This window comes from Rhipicephalus microplus, chromosome X (genome assembly GCF_043290135.1).
Source record: "Rhipicephalus microplus isolate Deutch F79 chromosome X, USDA_Rmic, whole genome shotgun sequence".
In the NCBI taxonomy this organism is placed as follows: Eukaryota; Metazoa; Arthropoda; class Arachnida; order Ixodida; family Ixodidae; genus Rhipicephalus; species Rhipicephalus microplus.
Window position 1 is genome coordinate 74,644,826 of NC_134710.1, and position 16,904 is coordinate 74,661,729.

General features: G+C 47.8%; 2 protein-coding genes and 27 non-coding genes across 29 annotated transcripts in view; all 29 read left to right on the plus strand.

The window, feature by feature from the left end:
- LOC119176671 (unextended protein) overlaps positions 1–16,904 on the plus strand; it is a 418,752-nt gene that overhangs the window by 225,869 nt on the left and 175,979 nt on the right. The window lies entirely within an intron of this gene.
- On the plus strand, positions 189–261 carry TRNAI-AAU (transfer RNA isoleucine (anticodon AAU)). The gene has a single exon. It is a non-coding gene; the product is annotated as a tRNA-Ile (tRNA).
- TRNAI-AAU (transfer RNA isoleucine (anticodon AAU)) lies at positions 400–472 on the plus strand. The gene has a single exon. It is a non-coding gene; the product is annotated as a tRNA-Ile (tRNA).
- Positions 612–803, plus strand: TRNAE-UUC (transfer RNA glutamic acid (anticodon UUC)). Its single transcript has 2 exons — positions 612–648; positions 768–803. It is a non-coding gene; the product is annotated as a tRNA-Glu (tRNA).
- On the plus strand, positions 942–1,014 carry TRNAK-UUU (transfer RNA lysine (anticodon UUU)). Its single transcript has one exon. It is a non-coding gene; the product is annotated as a tRNA-Lys (tRNA).
- TRNAK-UUU (transfer RNA lysine (anticodon UUU)) lies at positions 1,154–1,226 on the plus strand. Its single transcript has one exon. It is a non-coding gene; the product is annotated as a tRNA-Lys (tRNA).
- TRNAI-AAU (transfer RNA isoleucine (anticodon AAU)) lies at positions 1,790–1,862 on the plus strand. Its single transcript has one exon. It is a non-coding gene; the product is annotated as a tRNA-Ile (tRNA).
- TRNAK-UUU (transfer RNA lysine (anticodon UUU)) lies at positions 2,002–2,074 on the plus strand. The gene has a single exon. It is a non-coding gene; the product is annotated as a tRNA-Lys (tRNA).
- On the plus strand, positions 2,636–2,708 carry TRNAI-AAU (transfer RNA isoleucine (anticodon AAU)). The gene has a single exon. It is a non-coding gene; the product is annotated as a tRNA-Ile (tRNA).
- TRNAK-UUU (transfer RNA lysine (anticodon UUU)) lies at positions 3,060–3,132 on the plus strand. The gene has a single exon. It is a non-coding gene; the product is annotated as a tRNA-Lys (tRNA).
- Positions 3,269–3,341, plus strand: TRNAK-UUU (transfer RNA lysine (anticodon UUU)). The gene has a single exon. It is a non-coding gene; the product is annotated as a tRNA-Lys (tRNA).
- On the plus strand, positions 3,692–3,764 carry TRNAK-UUU (transfer RNA lysine (anticodon UUU)). Its single transcript has one exon. It is a non-coding gene; the product is annotated as a tRNA-Lys (tRNA).
- TRNAK-UUU (transfer RNA lysine (anticodon UUU)) lies at positions 3,908–3,980 on the plus strand. Its single transcript has one exon. It is a non-coding gene; the product is annotated as a tRNA-Lys (tRNA).
- On the plus strand, positions 4,118–4,190 carry TRNAK-UUU (transfer RNA lysine (anticodon UUU)). The gene has a single exon. It is a non-coding gene; the product is annotated as a tRNA-Lys (tRNA).
- On the plus strand, positions 4,254–6,090 carry LOC142776886 (uncharacterized). Its single transcript, XM_075881220.1, has one exon. It carries the CDS (start codon positions 4,387–4,389, stop codon positions 5,572–5,574), a length of 1,188 nt encoding a protein of 395 aa, XP_075737335.1. The 5' UTR covers positions 4,254–4,386; the 3' UTR covers positions 5,575–6,090.
- On the plus strand, positions 9,175–9,247 carry TRNAK-UUU (transfer RNA lysine (anticodon UUU)). The gene has a single exon. It is a non-coding gene; the product is annotated as a tRNA-Lys (tRNA).
- On the plus strand, positions 10,231–10,303 carry TRNAI-AAU (transfer RNA isoleucine (anticodon AAU)). The gene has a single exon. It is a non-coding gene; the product is annotated as a tRNA-Ile (tRNA).
- On the plus strand, positions 10,442–10,514 carry TRNAI-AAU (transfer RNA isoleucine (anticodon AAU)). The gene has a single exon. It is a non-coding gene; the product is annotated as a tRNA-Ile (tRNA).
- TRNAK-UUU (transfer RNA lysine (anticodon UUU)) lies at positions 10,654–10,726 on the plus strand. Its single transcript has one exon. It is a non-coding gene; the product is annotated as a tRNA-Lys (tRNA).
- Positions 11,078–11,150, plus strand: TRNAK-UUU (transfer RNA lysine (anticodon UUU)). The gene has a single exon. It is a non-coding gene; the product is annotated as a tRNA-Lys (tRNA).
- TRNAI-AAU (transfer RNA isoleucine (anticodon AAU)) lies at positions 11,499–11,571 on the plus strand. Its single transcript has one exon. It is a non-coding gene; the product is annotated as a tRNA-Ile (tRNA).
- TRNAI-AAU (transfer RNA isoleucine (anticodon AAU)) lies at positions 11,710–11,782 on the plus strand. The gene has a single exon. It is a non-coding gene; the product is annotated as a tRNA-Ile (tRNA).
- On the plus strand, positions 12,135–12,207 carry TRNAK-UUU (transfer RNA lysine (anticodon UUU)). Its single transcript has one exon. It is a non-coding gene; the product is annotated as a tRNA-Lys (tRNA).
- TRNAK-UUU (transfer RNA lysine (anticodon UUU)) lies at positions 12,345–12,417 on the plus strand. The gene has a single exon. It is a non-coding gene; the product is annotated as a tRNA-Lys (tRNA).
- TRNAI-UAU (transfer RNA isoleucine (anticodon UAU)) lies at positions 14,032–14,104 on the plus strand. Its single transcript has one exon. It is a non-coding gene; the product is annotated as a tRNA-Ile (tRNA).
- Positions 14,244–14,316, plus strand: TRNAK-UUU (transfer RNA lysine (anticodon UUU)). The gene has a single exon. It is a non-coding gene; the product is annotated as a tRNA-Lys (tRNA).
- On the plus strand, positions 14,455–14,527 carry TRNAK-UUU (transfer RNA lysine (anticodon UUU)). Its single transcript has one exon. It is a non-coding gene; the product is annotated as a tRNA-Lys (tRNA).
- Positions 14,667–14,739, plus strand: TRNAI-AAU (transfer RNA isoleucine (anticodon AAU)). The gene has a single exon. It is a non-coding gene; the product is annotated as a tRNA-Ile (tRNA).
- Positions 16,568–16,640, plus strand: TRNAI-AAU (transfer RNA isoleucine (anticodon AAU)). The gene has a single exon. It is a non-coding gene; the product is annotated as a tRNA-Ile (tRNA).

Genomic DNA, 16,904 nt, shown 5'->3' on the forward strand with positions numbered 1-16,904 from the left:
GATGAAACATTTAATCTCCGGGTCGTGGGTTCGAGCCAAACGTTGGGCGCTGAATTTTTTTACTAATCTGTGTTCATGTTCCAGCAATTGTTTTCTAATCTTTCTTCGCCTTCCTCTCCTTCACTCTTTGACTTAATCTCTCTGACCATGAACGCACAAGATCACGCAAACTGAAACGGGTACTGTCCGCCTGGCTAGCTCAGTCGGTAGAGCATGAGACTAATAATCTCAGGGCCGCGGGTTCGAGCCCCACGTTGGGCGCTGCATTTTTTACTGATCTGTTGCCATGTTACAAGAATTGTTTTCTAATATATCTTCGCCTTCCTCTCCTTCGCTCTTTGACTTAATCTTTCTGACCATGAACGCACGAGATGACGCAAACTCGAACGAATACTGTCCGCCCGGCTAGCTCAGTCGGTAGAGCATGAGACTAATAATCTCAGGGCCGCGGGTTCGAGTCCCAAGATGGGCACTGCATTTTTTTACTGATCTGTTCTCTTGTTACACGGATTGTTTTCTAATCTTCATTCGCCTTCCTCTCTTTCGCTCTGCGACTTAAGCTTTCTGACCATGAACGCATGGGGTGACGCAAACTGAAACAGGGCCTGTCTGCCCGGCTAGCTCAGTCGGTAGAGCATGAGACTTTCTTCGCCTTCCTCTCCTTCGCTCTTTGACTTAAACTTTTTGATCATGAACGAACGGGGTGACGCAACATAAACGGGGGCCATCTGCCCGGCTAGCTCAGTCCATAGAGCTCGAGACTTTTAATCTCAAGGTCGTAGGTTCGAGCCCCACGTTGGGCGCTGCATTTTTTACTGATTTGTTGCCATGTTACACGGATTGTTTTCCAATCTATCTACGCCTTCCTCTCCTTCGCTGTTTCACTTAATCTTTCTGACCATGAAAGCACGAGATGACGCAAACTGAAACGGGTGCTGTCTGCCCGGCTAGCTCAGTCGGTGGAGCATGAGACTTTTAATCTCAGGGTCGTGGGTTCGAGCCCCACATTGGGTGCTGCATTTTTTTACTGATCTGTGCCCATGTTACACGGATTGTTCTCCAATCTTCCTTCGCCTTCCTCTTTTTCGCTCTGTGACTTAAGCTTTCTGACCATGAACGCACGGGATGACGCAAACTGAAACACGTACTGTCCGCCCGGCTAGCTCAGTCGGTAGAGCATGAGACTTTTATTCTCAGGGTGGTGGGTTCGAGCCCCACGTTGGGCGCTGAATTTTTTTACTGATCGTATCCCATGTTACAGGAATCGTTTTCCAATCTTTCTTTGCCTTCTTCTCCTTCGCTCTTTGACTTAATCTTTCCGGCCATTAACACACGGGGTGAACGAAACTGAAACGGTTGCTGTCTGCCCGGCTAGCTCAGTCGGTAGAGCATGAGACTAATAATCTCAGGGCCGCGTGTTCGAGTCCCAAGATGGGCACTGCATTTTTTTACTGATCTGTTCTCTTGTTACACGGATTGTTTTCTAATCTTCATTCGCCTTCCTCTCTTTCGCTCTGCGACTTAAGCTTTCTGACCATGAACGCACAAGATGACGCAAACTGAAACGGGTACTGTCCGCCCGGCTAGCTCAGTCGGTAGAGCATGAGACATTTAATCTCCGGGTCGTGAGTTCGAGCCAAACGTTGGGCGCTGAATTTTGTTACTAATCTGTTTCCAAGTTACAGGAATTGTTTTCTAATCTTTTTTCGCCTTCCTCTCCTTTACTTTTTGACTTAATCTTTCTGACCATGAACGCACGAGATGACGCAAACTGAAACGGGTACTGTCCGCCCGGCTAGCTCAGTCGGTAGAGCATGAAACTAATAATCTCAGGGTCGTGGATTCGAGCCCCACGTTGGGCGCTGCATTTTTTTACTGATCTGTGCCCATGTTACACGGATTGTTTTCCAATCTTCTTGCACCTTCCTCTCTTTCGCTCTGTGACTTAAGCTTTCTGACCTTGAACGCACGGGATTACGCAAACTGGAACGGGTACTGTCTGCCCGGCTAGCTCAGTCGGTAGAGCATGATACTTTTAATCTCAGGGTTGTGGGTTCGAGCCCCACGATGGGCGCCAAATTTTTTACTGATCTGTTGCCATGTTACAGGAATTGTTTTTCAATATTTCTTCGCCTTCCTCTCCTTCGCTTTTTGACTTAATCTTTCTGACCATGAACACACGGGGTGAAGCAAACTGAAACGGGTGCGGGCTGCCCGGCTAGCTCAGTTGGTAGAGCATGAGGCTTTTATATCAGAGTCGTTGGTCCCAGCCCCAAGTTGGGCGCTGCATTTTTTTACTCATCTGTTCCCTTGTTACACGGATTGTTTTCCAATCTTCCTTCGCCTTCCTGTCTTTCGCTCTGTGACTTAAGATTTCTGACCATGAGCACACGAAATGACGCAAACTGAAACGGGTACTGTCCGCCCGGCTAGCTCAGTCGCTAGAGCATGAGACTTTTAATCTCAGAATCGTTTGTTCAAGCCCTAAGTTGGGCGCTGCATTTTTTTACTGATCTGTTCCCATGTTACACGGATTGTTTTCCAATCTTCCTTCGCCTTCCTCTTTTTCGCTCTGTGACTTAAGCTTTCTGACCATGAACGCACGGGATGACGCAAACTGAAACACGTACTGTCCGCCCGGCTAGCTCAGTCGGTAGAGCATGAGACTAATAATCTCAGGGCCGCGGGTTCGAGCCCCAAGATGAGCACTGCATTTTCTTACTGATCTGTTCTCTTGTTACACGGATTGTTTTCTAATCTTCATTCGCCTTCCTCTCTTTCGCTCAGCGACTTAAGCTTTCTGACCATGAACGCACGGGATGACGCAAACTGAAACGGGTACTGTCCGCCTCGCTAGCTCAGTCGCTAGAGCATGAGACTTTTAATCTCAGAATCGTTGGTTCAAGCCCCAAGTTGGGCGCTGCATTTTTTTACTGATCTGTTCCCAAGTTACACGGATTGTTTTCCAATCTTCCTTCGCCTTCCTCTCTTTCACTCTGTGACTTAAGCTTTCTGACCATGAACGCACGGGATGACGCAAACTGAAACGCGAACTGTCCGCCCGGCTAGCTCAGTCGGTAGAGCATGAGACTTTTAATCTCAGGGTCGTAAGTTCGAGCCGCACGTTGGGCGCTGCATTTCTTATTGATCTGTTCCCATATTACAGGGATTGTTTTCCAATCTTTCTTCGCATTCCTCTCCTTTGCTCTTTGACTTAAAATTTTGACCATGAACGAACGGGGTGACGCAACATAAACGGGGGCCGTCTGCCCGGCTAGCTCAGTCCATAGAGCATGAGACTTTTAATCTCAAGGTCGTAGGTTCGAGCCCCACGTTGGGCACTGCATTTTTTACTGATCTGTTGCCATGTTACACGGATTGTTTTCCAATCTATCTACGCCTTCTTCTCCTTCGCTGTTTCACTTAATCTTTCTGACCATGAACACACGAAATGACGCAAACTGAAACGGGTACTTTCCGCCCGGCTAGCTCAGTCGCTAGAGCATGAGACTTTTAATCTCAGAATCGTTGCTTCGAGCCCTAAGTTGGGCGCTGCATTTTTTTACTGATCTGTTCCCATGTTACACGGATTGTTTTCCAATCTTCCTTCGCCTTCCTCTTTTTCGCTCTGTGACTTAAGCTTTCTGACCATGAACACACGGGATGACGCAAACTGAAACACGTACTGTCCGCCCGGCTAGCTCAGTCGGTAGAGCATGAGACTTTTATTCTCAGGGTCGTGGGTTCGAGCCCCACGTTGGGCGCTGAATTTTTTTACTGATCGTTTCCCATGTTACAGGAATCGTTTTCCAATCTTTCTTCCTTCGCCTTCCTCTCTTTCGCTCTGTGACTTAAGCTTTCTGACCATGAACGCACGGGATGACGCAAACTGAAACGCGAACTGTCCGCCCGGCGAGCTCAGTCGGTAGAGCATGAGACTTTTAATCTCAGGGTCGTAAGTTCGAGCCGCACGTTGGGCGTTGCATTTCTTATTGATCTGTTCCCATATTACAGGGATTGTTTTCCAATCTTTCTTCGCCTTCCTCTCCTTTGCTCTTTGACTTAAACTTTTTGACCATGAACGAACGTGGTGACGCAACATAAACGGGGGCCGTCGGCCCGGCTAGCTCAGTCCATAGAGCATGAGACTTTTATTCTCAAGGTCGTTGGTTCGAGCCCCACTTTGGGCGCTGCATTTTTTACTGATCTGTTGCCATGTTACACGGATTGTTTTCCAATCTATCTACGCCTTCCTCTCCTTCGCTGTTTCACTTAATCTTTCTGACCATGAACGCACGAGATGACGCAACCTGAAACGGGTGCTGTCTGCCTGGCTAGCTCAGTGGATTCCACTTCCGGCCACGACAGTGAACGGACGTGTTTATCATGTGCTCCCGCGTAGGGGCGGTTTCAGCGGCCCGTGTGGGCCGCGGTATCAGGTGTACCGAAAAGCCAGGCGAAGATTTCCAGGTTGTTCTGCCTCAGCTGCCTTCAGGTGATTCCGTTTTGCACACGGTTTTTTTGCACGGAAACTTGAAAGCCAGGCCATATCGAGTGGAGCATGTCCGAGACAGCCTTGCTCGTCTTTCACTGCTGCCGGAAGTGGTTGCCCTAGGGGCATACCAAATGAATCATGTATGGGCAGTGACGTTCAAGGATGATGAGGGTAAAAAGAAGATGCTGGCGGCGGAGTCTTTTGATCTAAAGGACCATCGCTGTATGGTGGTTGACCCCCGTGATCGAGGTGTGCGGCTGAAGTTGTACTGGCTTCTTCATGGCGTGCCGGACGAGGCTGTGCGAGTCGCCTTAACGCCCTACGGAAAAGTGACCGAGATAAGCAGAGATAAATGGAAGGTGCAGGGTTGCAATGATAAAGGTTCAACCACGCGGTCGGTCACGCTGAGGCTACACGCGGGCGTGTCCGTGGACGACCTGCCACACCAACTGCGAGTTGCGGAGGATATGGCGCTCGTCGTAATTCCTGGCAGAGCACCGCTATGCCTCCGATGCCGGGCTATCGGACACATTCGACGGGATTGCCGCGTGCCGCGCTGTGGGGTCTGTCGTCGCTATGGCCACGATGACGCCCATTGTGTGAGGTCGTACGCCAGCATTGCGGGCCCAGGCCAAACAGACGAAGTGTCTGAACACCTGATGGATGCCGTGGATGCCGAAGAAGCGAGCAGGGAAGACGGTTATACGGAAGGCCCTGCCACGCCCCCTGAACAGTCTTCTGGGGCCGCACTGGAATCTACCAATAAAGGAGACAAGCACTCTGGTGCGCCAGGAACGAATTTAGACACGGCAGCAGTAGAGAACGACGCTACAGCAGCGAGCAAGTCATCTTCAGCTGCGCGAGAGGGCGGCCCGGAAGCAACGGACGCCGAGATGACCAAGGCCGGTGCTATCGCTTTTAAGCGAGCTCGTGAAACACCTGACCGTACCGGAAATGTTGACACGTCGGCCATCAATGAACCTCCAACAAAGACGGCGACTGGTCGTCGGCCTACCTTTAAACCACGACCAAACCTGTCTCCTGACCGTAGGGGCACTCAAACGTCGGCCCCGCCGTAGCGGAGGAGACGTTCCGAGGCTTTCTACGCTGAGCACACGCAACCACTGTTGCGACGTGAGTATGACACCTGACGAAACAACCTTCAAGAAATGGCGACTAACTTTAAAACTGGTATTTGCATCGCGACGTTGAACTCAAGAGGCCTGTGTTCGCGCAGGAGACAATGCCAGATTAGTCGCATTTTGTTAGAAAACGACATAGACCTCCTGGCTGTACAAGAAACTAAAATGGAAAGTGAAGAACAAACGGAGCAAATGGTTCAAGTTTTTCGCTCTAGGTACAATGTCTGCGTTTGTCATGCTGTTGGGCGGTCAGGAGGCTGTGTCGTTTTCATACGTAGTAGTATCGCGGTTGTTGAAAATGTGTCTACCTGCGATAGCGGTAGGCTGGTTGTGTGCGACTTCAGTGTTTCTGGAATGCCTTGGCGCGTTGTGTGTGTTTATGCACCGAATAGATCGCACGAACGGGAATTTTTTTTCAGAGCGATTGAAGGATTCTTGAAAACGGAAAGAAATGTTGTGGTTCTAGGGGACTTCAATTGTGTCTGTAGAGCTGAGGATAAGACAACGAGCTTCAATGTGCGCGATAGAAGCGCTGAGCTATTGAATAAAATAGTGAACGAGACAGGGCTGGAAGATGTCGGTTATGTAATGACGCGAGAGGGTGAAGTAGGATATACGCACTTTCAAGGTCATTCGCACGCGAGGTTAGACAGAATATATTTGTCGGCAAAGTTGGTGCCACTATGCTCATCTTATCAAATTCAACATCTTAGTTTTAGTGATCATTGTCTGGTCAAGGTCAACATTGGCGAAAAACGTAAGGCTGCGAAGTTTAATTGGTTTCTATGGAAAATTAATGAAAAGCTGCTGCAAGATGAAATATTTGTCACAAAAACCAAAGAATGTCTTTCAAATGCTCTTCGTTTGGAGACCAATAACTTCATAGCTGTGTGGGAGCAAATGAAGTGTGATATAAAGATGATAGCGATTGAAAGAGCCTGTGTATTACGTAATCGGGAAAGGCAACAAGAGAGGCAGTTACAAAGCGAACTAGACTACATGTTAAGCGTAGAAAATGAAGTGCCGGGAAAATTTAAGAAAGAAATAAAGGAGGCGAAAGCAAAGCTCGAATTCATCGACGACGAAAAGTACCGCGGAGCAATGATAAGGGCTCGCACTGAACGGCTGTGGATGGGTGAAACGCCCACTAAGCGGGTGCTCAGTGAAGAAAAGAAACATGCAGCAAACAAAGAGATAAATGAAATTCGATACCGCAATTACATTACCCGGGACCGCGAACAGATAAAGCACGCCTTTGTCGAGTTTTATACGCAACTCCTTAGCCATACAATCAATGACCCCGAACGATTCAAAGAGGACTTTCTGACCCTTATGCCGAGATTGGAAGACTCTGAGCGGGAGCTACTGGAAGTAGAAATCACTGTGGCAGAAATTGAATCAGCTATAGATAACCTGGGTAACGGCAAGTCACCAGGGCCGGATGGGCTTGGTGCTGCCATATACAAATTTTTTAAGACAGAAATGGCACTGGCATTACACCGAGTGATCAGAGAATGCTACGACAAGCAGCAAACACCTCATTCATTTAGGACAGCACACGTAGTATTAATCCCCAAAACTGATGACCCCGCAAAGCTACTTTCAGTGGAATCCTACCGACCTATCAGTTTGAGCAACACTGACTATAAAATATACACGAAGGTCCTAGCAAGACGGCTCCAAAGTGTTGTCACATCCCTTGTCGGCCCGCATCAGACATGTGGGATTAAGGGCAGAACCATATTCACAAATATACACGTAACCAGAAGTATTCTAGAATGCTGTGATGCAAATAATGACCGCGTGGCCATGATTCAGCTAGACCTGCACAAAGCGTTCGATAAAGTCGTACATGAAATTTTGTTTTTATTGCTGGAACATGTGAATGTAGGAACTGTCATTACAGAAGGCGTTAGAATGGTGTATCATGACTGCAGGGCTAATTTAGTAATCAACAAAGAAGTAAGTGCTTCAATTCCTGTGCGCTCGAGCGTGAAGCAAGGTTGTGCCTTGTCGCCACTCCTTTTCGCGCTTTACTTAGAGCCCTTCTGTTTACGAATACTTGCATCACCAAGTATAAGAGGGTATACGTTTCTGACCAGTGGAATTAGAATTTTAGCCTATGCTGATGACGTCGCAGTGTTTTGCAGTGACAAAGAAAGTGTGCAAGAAGTTGTACGAATAGCTAGGGAATTCTGTGCAGCAACGGGCAGCGCAATCAGTTGGCCAAAATGTCTAGGCGTTTGGCATGGCCAGTGGCAAAGCACACCCGAAGTTTACTGTAACATGAATTGGAAAATCATGCCCGGAAAGTACCTCGGTGTGCCTTTGGATCACTACCGCAATGCTACGGAGTATTGGTCTGAGGAACGTCAACGCATTAAAAATTGTACTGATAAGTGGGGAGGTCGCAATTTATCAATGTTTGCAAAAGCGTCCGTGTGCAATGTATTTCTGATTGCAAAAGTGTTTTATGTATTACAAGTGTTAACCATGACCCGCACTTCGGTCCAGAAAATGCACCGAGTATTCGCGACCTTTATATGGGGGTCGCAGTGGGAGCGCACGAGCCGGTGCAATTTATTTCATAGGGTAAAATATGGTGGTCTGGGGCTTTTGCATTTGTTTTTTAAGCAGTTGGTGAGCAGATTCATGTTCGCTCGAGATCAAACTGACAATTTCTTGAGAACTGTGATCCAAGCAAGACTGCAGACCCCCTTATCTGATTTCGTCGTGTCATCTTTTTCCTTCGAAGCTGGACCACTCAGTCCTTATTTGCGAGAAGTAGTTACAGCTACACGCCTGCTCAAGGAAAGATTTTCGTACGAATACTTGTCCGACGTGACTAAAAAGAAACTGTATCGTGACCTTCTTGATGTCTTCCTGCCAGTGCCCGTCTACCGAGCTTCGTGCAGGCTAGGTTCTGAGCGTGACGTGTTTAAACGTGTTAAGAGAATGCCGGTCAGACCCTCTGTCAAAACATTCTTCTTTCAAGTGCATACCGGCACTCTCCCTGTACTGCCATGGCTAAAAAGTAAAGGGCTTTTTGTACCGTGGTCCGTCAACTGTCTAATCTGCGGCAAACCAGAAACGATAAATCATATCTTTCTCGACTGCCATGATGCTGTGTTCTTGTGGGACGTACTACAACGGACTATAAAAAAAGAACTACCTATCAACGCTTTTGGAATCCGTTTTCTTCCGTGTGCAGCTGCAGGGGAAGTGCCGAGTGACATGTTAATGTTGCTTTGCATGCATAGTGTGTGGAGGACAAGAATGGATGTTCGACATATGCGTGTAGACGCACGTTCAGCGAGAGACTATTTTGTTGAGAGTATGCTGTATACACGAGACATGTTTAAAGCGCTGCCTGAACCCCCCGAGTGGTTACCTGTGCTCGACCAATTGGCTTCTGTGAAGCCTTTTTAAACCAAGTGCACTGGCCAAGTTGAAGCTGGTGTTTTAGTAAGTGTACATATTTTGTATGTATTTCCTTTGCTTGTGGTTATTAAAAGGCAATAAAGAAAAAAAAAAAAAGCCTGGCTAGCTCAGTCGGTAGAGCATGAGACTTTTAATCTCAGGGTCGTGGGTTCGAGCCCAACATTGGGCGCTGCATTTTTTTACTGATCTGTGCCCATGTTACACGGATTGTTTTCCAATCTTCTTGCGCCTTCCTCTCTTTCGCTCTGTGACTTAATCTTTCTGACCATGAACGCACGAGATGACGCAAACTGAAACGAATACTGTCCGCCCAGCTAGCTCAGTCGGTAGAGCATGAGACATTTAATCTCCGGGTCGTGTTTTCGAGCCAAACGTTGGGCGCTGAATTTTTTACTAATCTGTTGCCATGTTACAGGAATTGTTTTCCAATATTTCTTCGCCTTCTCTCCTTCGCTTTTTGACTTATTCTTTTTGACCATGAACACACGGGGTGAAGCAAACTGAAACGGGTGCTGTCTGCACGGCTAGGTCAGTTGGTAGAGCATGAGGCTTTTATATCAGAGTCGTTGGTTCCAGCCCCAAGTTGGGCGCTGCATTTTTTTACTCATCTGTTCCCATGTTACACGGATTGTTTTCCAATCTTCCTTCGCCTTCCTCTCTTTCGCTGTGTGACTTAAGCTTTCTGACCATTAACACACGGGGTGAAGCAAACTGAAACGGTTGCTGTCTGCCCGGCTAGCTCAGTTGGTAGAGCATGAGGCTTTTATTCTCGGAGTCGTGGGTTGAAGCCCTAATTTGGGCGCTGTGTTTTTTTACTGATCTGCTCCCATGTTAGACGGATTGTTTTCCAATCTTTCTTCGCCTCCTTCTCATTCGCTCTTTGACTTGAGCTTTCTGGCCATGAACGCACAAGATGACGCTAACTGAAACGGGTACTGTCCGCCCGGCTAGCTCAGTCGGTAGAGCATGAGCCATTTAATCTCCGGGTCGTGTTTTCGAGCCAAACGTTGGGCGCTGAATTTTTTTACTAATCTGTTGCCATGTTACAGAAATTGTTTTCTAATCTTTCTTACCTTCCTGTCCTTCACTCTTTGACTTAATCTTTCTGACCATGAACGCACGAGATGACAAAAACTGAAACGGGTACTGTCCGCCCGGCTAGCTCAGTCGGTAGAGCATGAGACTAATAATCTCAGGGCCGTGGGTTCGAGCCCCACGTTGGGCACTGCATTTTTTACTGATCTGTTCCCATGTTACACGGATTATTTTGCAATCTTTCTTCGCCTTCCTCTCCTTCACTTTTTGACTTAATCTTTCTGACCATGAACGCACGAGATTACGCAAACTGAAACGGGCACTGTCCGCCCGGCTAGCTCAGTCGGTAAAGCATGAGACTAATAATCTCAGGGCCGCGGGTTCAAGCCCCACGTTGGGCGCTGCATTTTTTTACTGATCTGTGCCCATGTTACACGGATTGTTTTCCAATCTTCTTTCGCCTTCCTCTCTTTCGCTCTGTGACTTAAGCTTTATGACCGTGAACGCACGCGGGGACGCAAAGTGAAAGGGGTGCTGTCTGCCCGGCTAGCTTAGTCGGTAGAGCATGAGACTTTTATTCTCAGGGTCGTGGGTTCGAGCCCCACGTTGGGCGCTGCATTTTTTTACTGATCTGTTCCCATGTTACACGGATTGTTTTCCAATCTTCCTTCGCCTTCCTCTTTTTCGCTCTGTGACTTAAGCTTTCTGACCATGAACGCACGGGATGACGCAAACTGAAACACGTACTGTCCGCCCGGCTAGCTCAGTCGGTAGAGCATAAGACTTTTAATCTCAGAATCGTTGGTTCAAGCCCCAAGTTGGGCGCTGCATTTTTTTACTGATCTGTTCCCATGTTACACGGATTCTTTTCCAATCTTCCTTCGCCTTCCTCTCTTTCGCTCTGTGACTTAAGCTTTCTGACCATCAACGCACGGGATGACGCAAACTGAAACGCGAACTGTCCGCCCGGCTAGCTCAGTCCATAGAGCATGAGACTTTTAATCTCAAGGTCGTAGGTTCGAGCCCCACGTTGGGCGCTGCATTTTTTACTGATCTGTTGCCATGTTACACGGATTGTTTTCCAATCTATCTACGCCTTCCTCTCCTTCGCTGTTTCACTTAATCTTTCTGACCATGAACGCACGAGATGACGCAAACTGAAACGGGTGCTGTCTGCTCGGCTAGCGCAGTTGGTAGAGCATGAGGCTTTTATATCAGAGTCGTTGGTACCAGCCCCACGTTGGGCGCTGGTTTTTTTACTGATCTGTTCCCATGTTACACGGATTGTTTTCCAATCTTTCTTCGCCTCCTTCCCCTTTGCTCTTTGACTTAAGCTTTCTGACCATCAACGCACGGGGTGACGCAAACTGAAACGGGTGCTGTCCGCCCGGCTAGCTCAGTCGGTAGAGCATGAGACTAATAATCTCAGGGTCGTGGGTTCGAGCCCCACGTTGGGCACTGCATTTTTTACTGATCTGTTCCCATGTTACACGGATTGTTTTCCAATTTTTCTTCGCCTTCCTCTCCTTCACTCTTTGACTTAATCTTTCTGACCATGAACGCACGAGATTACGCAAACTGAAACGGGTACTGTCCGCCCGGCTAGCTAAGTCGGTAAAGCATGAGACTAATAATCTCAGGGCCGCGGGTTCGAGCCCCACGTTGGGCGCTGAATTTTTTTACTGATCGTTTCCCATGTTACAGGAATCGTTTTCCAATCTTTCTTTGCCTTCTTCTCCTTCGCTCTTTGAATTAATCTTTCTGACCATTAACACACGGGGTGAACCAAACTGAAACGGTTGCTGTCTGCCCGGCAAGGTCAGTTGGTAGAGCATGAGACTAATAATCTCAGGGCCGCGGGTTCGAGCCCCAAGTTGGGCGCTGCATTTTTTTTACTGATCTGTTCCCATGTTACACGGATTGTTTTCCAATCTTCCTTCGCCTTCCTCTCTTTCGCTCTGTGCCTTAAGCTTTCTGACCATGAACGCACGGGATGACGCAAACTGAAACGCGAACTGTCCGCCCGGCTAGCTCAGTCGGTAGAGCATGAGACTTTTAATCTCAGGGTCGTAGGTTCGAGCCGCACGTTGGGCGCTGCATTTCTTATTGATCTGTTCCCATATTACAGGGATTGTTTTCCAATCTTTCTTCGCCTTCCCCTCCTTTGCTCTTTGACTTAAACTTTTTGACCATGAACGAACGGGGTGACGCAACATAAACGGGGGCCGTCTGCCCGGCTAGCTCAGTCCATAGAGCATGAGACTTTTAATCTCAAGGTCGTTGGTTCGAGCCCCACGTTGGGCGCTGAATTTTTTTACTAATCTGTTGCCATGTTACAGGAATTGTTTTCCAATATTTCTTCGCCTTCTCTCCTTCGCTTTTTGACTTAATCTTTCTGACCATGAACACACGGGGTGAAGCAAACTGAAACGGGTGCTGTCTGCCCGGCTAGGTCAGTTGGTAGAGCATGAGGCTTTTAATCTCGGAGTCGTGGGTTGAAGCCCTAATTTGGGCGCTGTGTTTTTTTACTGATCTGCTCCCATGTTAGACGGATTGTTTTCCAATCTTTCTTCGCCTCCTTCTCCTTCGCTCTTTGACTTAAGCTTTCTGACCATGAACGCACGGGCTGATGCAAACTGAAACGGGTGCTGTCTGCCCGGCTAGCTCAGTCGGTAGAGGATGAAACATTTAATCTCCGGGTCGTGGGTTCGAGCCAAACGTTGGGCGCTGAATTTTTTTACTAATCTGTGTTCACGTTACAGCAATTGTTTTCTAATCTTTCTTCGCCTTCCTCTCCTTCACTCTTTTACTTAATCTCTCTGACAATGAACGCACAAGATCACGCAAACTGAAACGGGTACTGTCCGCCTGGCTAGCTCAGTCGGTAGAGCATGAGACTAATAATATCAGTGCCGCGGGTTCGAGCCCCAAGATGGGCGCTGCATTTTTTAACTGATTTTTTGCCATGTTACAGGAATTGTTTTCCAATATTTCTTCGGCTTCCTCTTTTTCGCTCTGCGACTTAAGCTTTCTGACCATGAACGCACGGGATGACGCAAACTTAAACCGGTACTGTCCGCCCGGCTAGCTCAGTCGCTAGAGCATGAGACGTTTATTCTCAGAATCGTTGGTTCAAGCTTCAAGTTGGGCGCTGCATTTTTTTTACTGATCTGTTCCCATGTTACACGGATTGTTTTCCAATCTATCTACGCCTTCCTCTCCTTCGCTGTTTGACTTATTCTTTCTGACCATGAACGCACAAGATGACGCAAACTGAAACCGGTGCTGTCTGCCCGGCTAGCTCAGCCGGTAAAGCATGAGACTTTTGACCTTAGAGTCGTGGGTTCAAGCCCCACGTTTGGCGCTGCACTTTTTTATTTATCTGTTCTACGGATTGTTCTCCGATCTTTCTTCGCCTTCCTCTCCTTCGCTCTTTGACTTAAACTTTCTGACCATGAACGCATGGGGTGACGCAAACTGAAACAGGGCCTGTCTGCCCGGCTAGCTCAGTCGGTAGAGCATGAGACTTTTAATCTCCGGCTCTTGGTTCGAGCCCCACATTGGACGCTGAATTTTTTCACTGATCTGTTCCCATGTTACAGGAATAGTTTTCCTATCTTTCTTCGCCTCCTTCTCCTTCGTTCTTTGACTTAAGCTTTATGACCATGAACGCACGGGGTGACGCAAACTGAAACGGGTGCTGTCTGCGCGGCTAGCTCAGTCGGTAGAGCATGAGACATTTAATCTGAGGGTCGTGGGTTCGAGCCAAACGTTGGGCGCTGAATTTTGTTACTAATCTGTTTCCAAGTTACAGGAATTGTTTTCTAATCTTTTTTCGCCTTGCTCTCCTTTACTTTTTGACTTAATATTTCTGACCATGAACTCACGAGATGACGCAAACTGAAACGGGCACTGTCCGCCCGGCTAGCTCAGTCGGTAGAGCATGAAACTTATAATCTCAGGGTCGTAGATTCGAGCCCCACGTTGGGCGCTGCATTATTTTACTGATCTGTGGCCATGTTACACGGATTGTTTTTCAATCTTCTTGCGCCTTCCTCTCTTTCGCTCTGTGACTTAAGCTTTCTGACCTTGAACGCACGGGATTACGCAAACTGGAACGGGTACTGTCTGCCCGGCTAGCTCAGTCGGTAGAGCATGAGACTTTTAATCTCAGGGTCGTAGGTTCGAGCCCCACGTTGGGCGCTGCATTTTTTACTGATTTGTTGCCATGTTACACGGATTGTTTTCCAATCTATCTACGCCTTCCTCTCCTTCGCTGTTTCACTTAATCTTTCTGACCATGAAAGCACGAGATGACGCAAACTGAAACGGGTGCTGTCTGCCCGGCTAGCTCAGTCAGTAGAGCATGAGACTTTTAATCTCAGGGTCATGGGTTCGAGCCCAACATTGGGCGCTGCATTTTTTTACTGATCTGTGCCCATGTTACACGGATTGTTTTCCAATCTTCTTGCGCCTTCCTCTCTTTCGCTCTGTGACTTAAGCTTTCTGACCATGAACGCACGGGATTACGCAAACTGAAACGGGTACTGTCTGCCCGGCTAGCTCAGTCGGTAGAGCATGAGACTAATAATCTCAGGGCCGCGTGTTCGAGCCCCATGTTGGGCGCTGCATTTTTTACTGATCTGTTGCCATGTTACAGGAATTGTTTTCCAATATTTCTTCGCATTCCTCTCTTTCGCTCTTTGACTTAATCTTTCTGACCATGAACGCACGAGATGACGCAAACTGAAACGAATACTGTCCGCCCGGCTAGCTCAGTCGGTAGAGCATGAGACTAATAATATCAGGGCCGCGGGTTCGAGCCCCAAGATGGGCGCTGCATTTTTTAATAATGTGTTGCCATGTTACAGAAATTGTTTTCTAATCTTTCTTCGCCTTTCTCTCCTTCACTCTTTGACTTAATCTCTCTGACCATGAACGCACAAGATGACGCAAACTGAAACGGGTACTGTCCGCCCGGCTAGCTCAGTCGGTAGAGCATGAGACATTTAATCTCCGGGTCGTGTTTTCGAGCCAAACAATGGGCGCTGAATTTTTTACTAATCTGTTGACATGTTACAGGAATTGTTTTCCAATATTTCTTCGCCTTCTCTCCTTCGCTTTTTGACTTATTCTTTTTGACCATGAACACACGGGGTGAAGCAAACTGAAACGGGTGCTGTCTGCACGGCTAGGTCAGTTGGTAGAGCATGAGGCTTTTATATCAGAGTCGTTGGTTCCAGCCCCAAGTTGGGCGCTGCATTTTTTTACTCATCTGTTCCCATGTTACACGGATTGTTTTCCAATCTTCCTTCGCCTTCCTCTCTTTCGCTGTGTGACTTAAGCTTTCTGACCATTAACACACGGGGTGAAGCAAACTGAAACGGTTGCTGTCTGCCCGGCTAGCTCAGTTGGTAGAGCATGAGGCTCTTATTCTCGGAGTCGTGGGTTGAAGCCCTAATTTGGGCGCTGTGTTCTTTTACTGATCTGCTCCCATGTTAGACGGATTGTTTTCCAATCTTTCTTCGCCTCCTTCTCCTTCGCTCTTTGACTTAAGCTTTCTGACCATGAACGCACAAGATGACGCAAACTGAAACGGGTACTGTCCGCCCGGCTAGCTCAGTCGGTAGAGCATGAGACATTTAATCTCCGGGTCGTGTTTTCGAGCCAAACGTTGGGCGCTGAATTTTTTTACTAATCTGTTGCCATGTTACAGGAATTGTTTTCCAATATTTCTTCGCCTTCTCTCCTTCGCTTTTTGACTTATTCCTTCTGACCACGAACACACGGGGTGAAGCAAACTGAAACGGGTGCTGTCTGCCCGGCTAGGTCAGTTGGTAGAGCATGAGGCTTTTATATCAGAGTCCTTGGTTCCAGCCCCAAGTTGGGGGCTGCATTTTTTTACTCATCTGTTCCCATGTTACACGGATTGTTTTCCAATCTTCCTTCGCCTTCCTCTCTTTCGCTGTGTGACTTAAGCTTTCTGACCATTAACACACGGGGTGAAGCAAACTGAAACGGTTGCTGTCTGCCCGGCTAGCTCAGTTGGTAGAGCATGAGGCTTTTATTCTCGGAGTCGTGGGTTGAAGCCCTAATTTGGGCGCTGTGTTTTTTTACGGATCTGCTCCCATGTTAGACGGATTGTTTTCCAATCTTTCTTCGCCTTCTTCTCCTTCGCTCTTTGACTTAAGCTTTCTGAACATGAACGCACGGGCTGACGCAAACTGAAATGGGTGCGGTCTGCCCGGCTAGCTCAGTCGGTAGAGCATGAGACATTTAATCTCCGGGTCGTGGGTTCGAGCCAAACGTTGGGCGCTGAATTTTTTTACTAAACTGTTGCCATGTTACAGCAATTGTTTTCTAATCTTTCTTCGCCTTCCTCTCCTTCACTCTTTGACTTAATCTCTCTGACCATGAACGCACGAGATCACGCAAACTGAAACGGGTACTGTCCGCCTGGCTAGCTCAGTCGGTAGAGCATGAGACTAATAATCTCAGGGCCGCGGGTTTGAGCCCCACGTTGGGCGCTGCATTTTTTACTGATCTATTGCCATGTTACAAGAATTGTTTTCCAATATTTCTTCGCCTTCCTCTCCTTCGCTCTTTGACTTAATCTTTCTGATCATGAACGCACGAGATGACGCAAACTCGAACGAATACTGTCCGCCCGGCTAGCTCAGTCGGTAGAGCATGAGACTAATAATATCTGTGCCGCGGGTTCGAGCCCCAAGATGGGCGCTGCATTTTTTTACTGATCTGTTGCCATGTTACAGGAATTGTTTTCCAATATT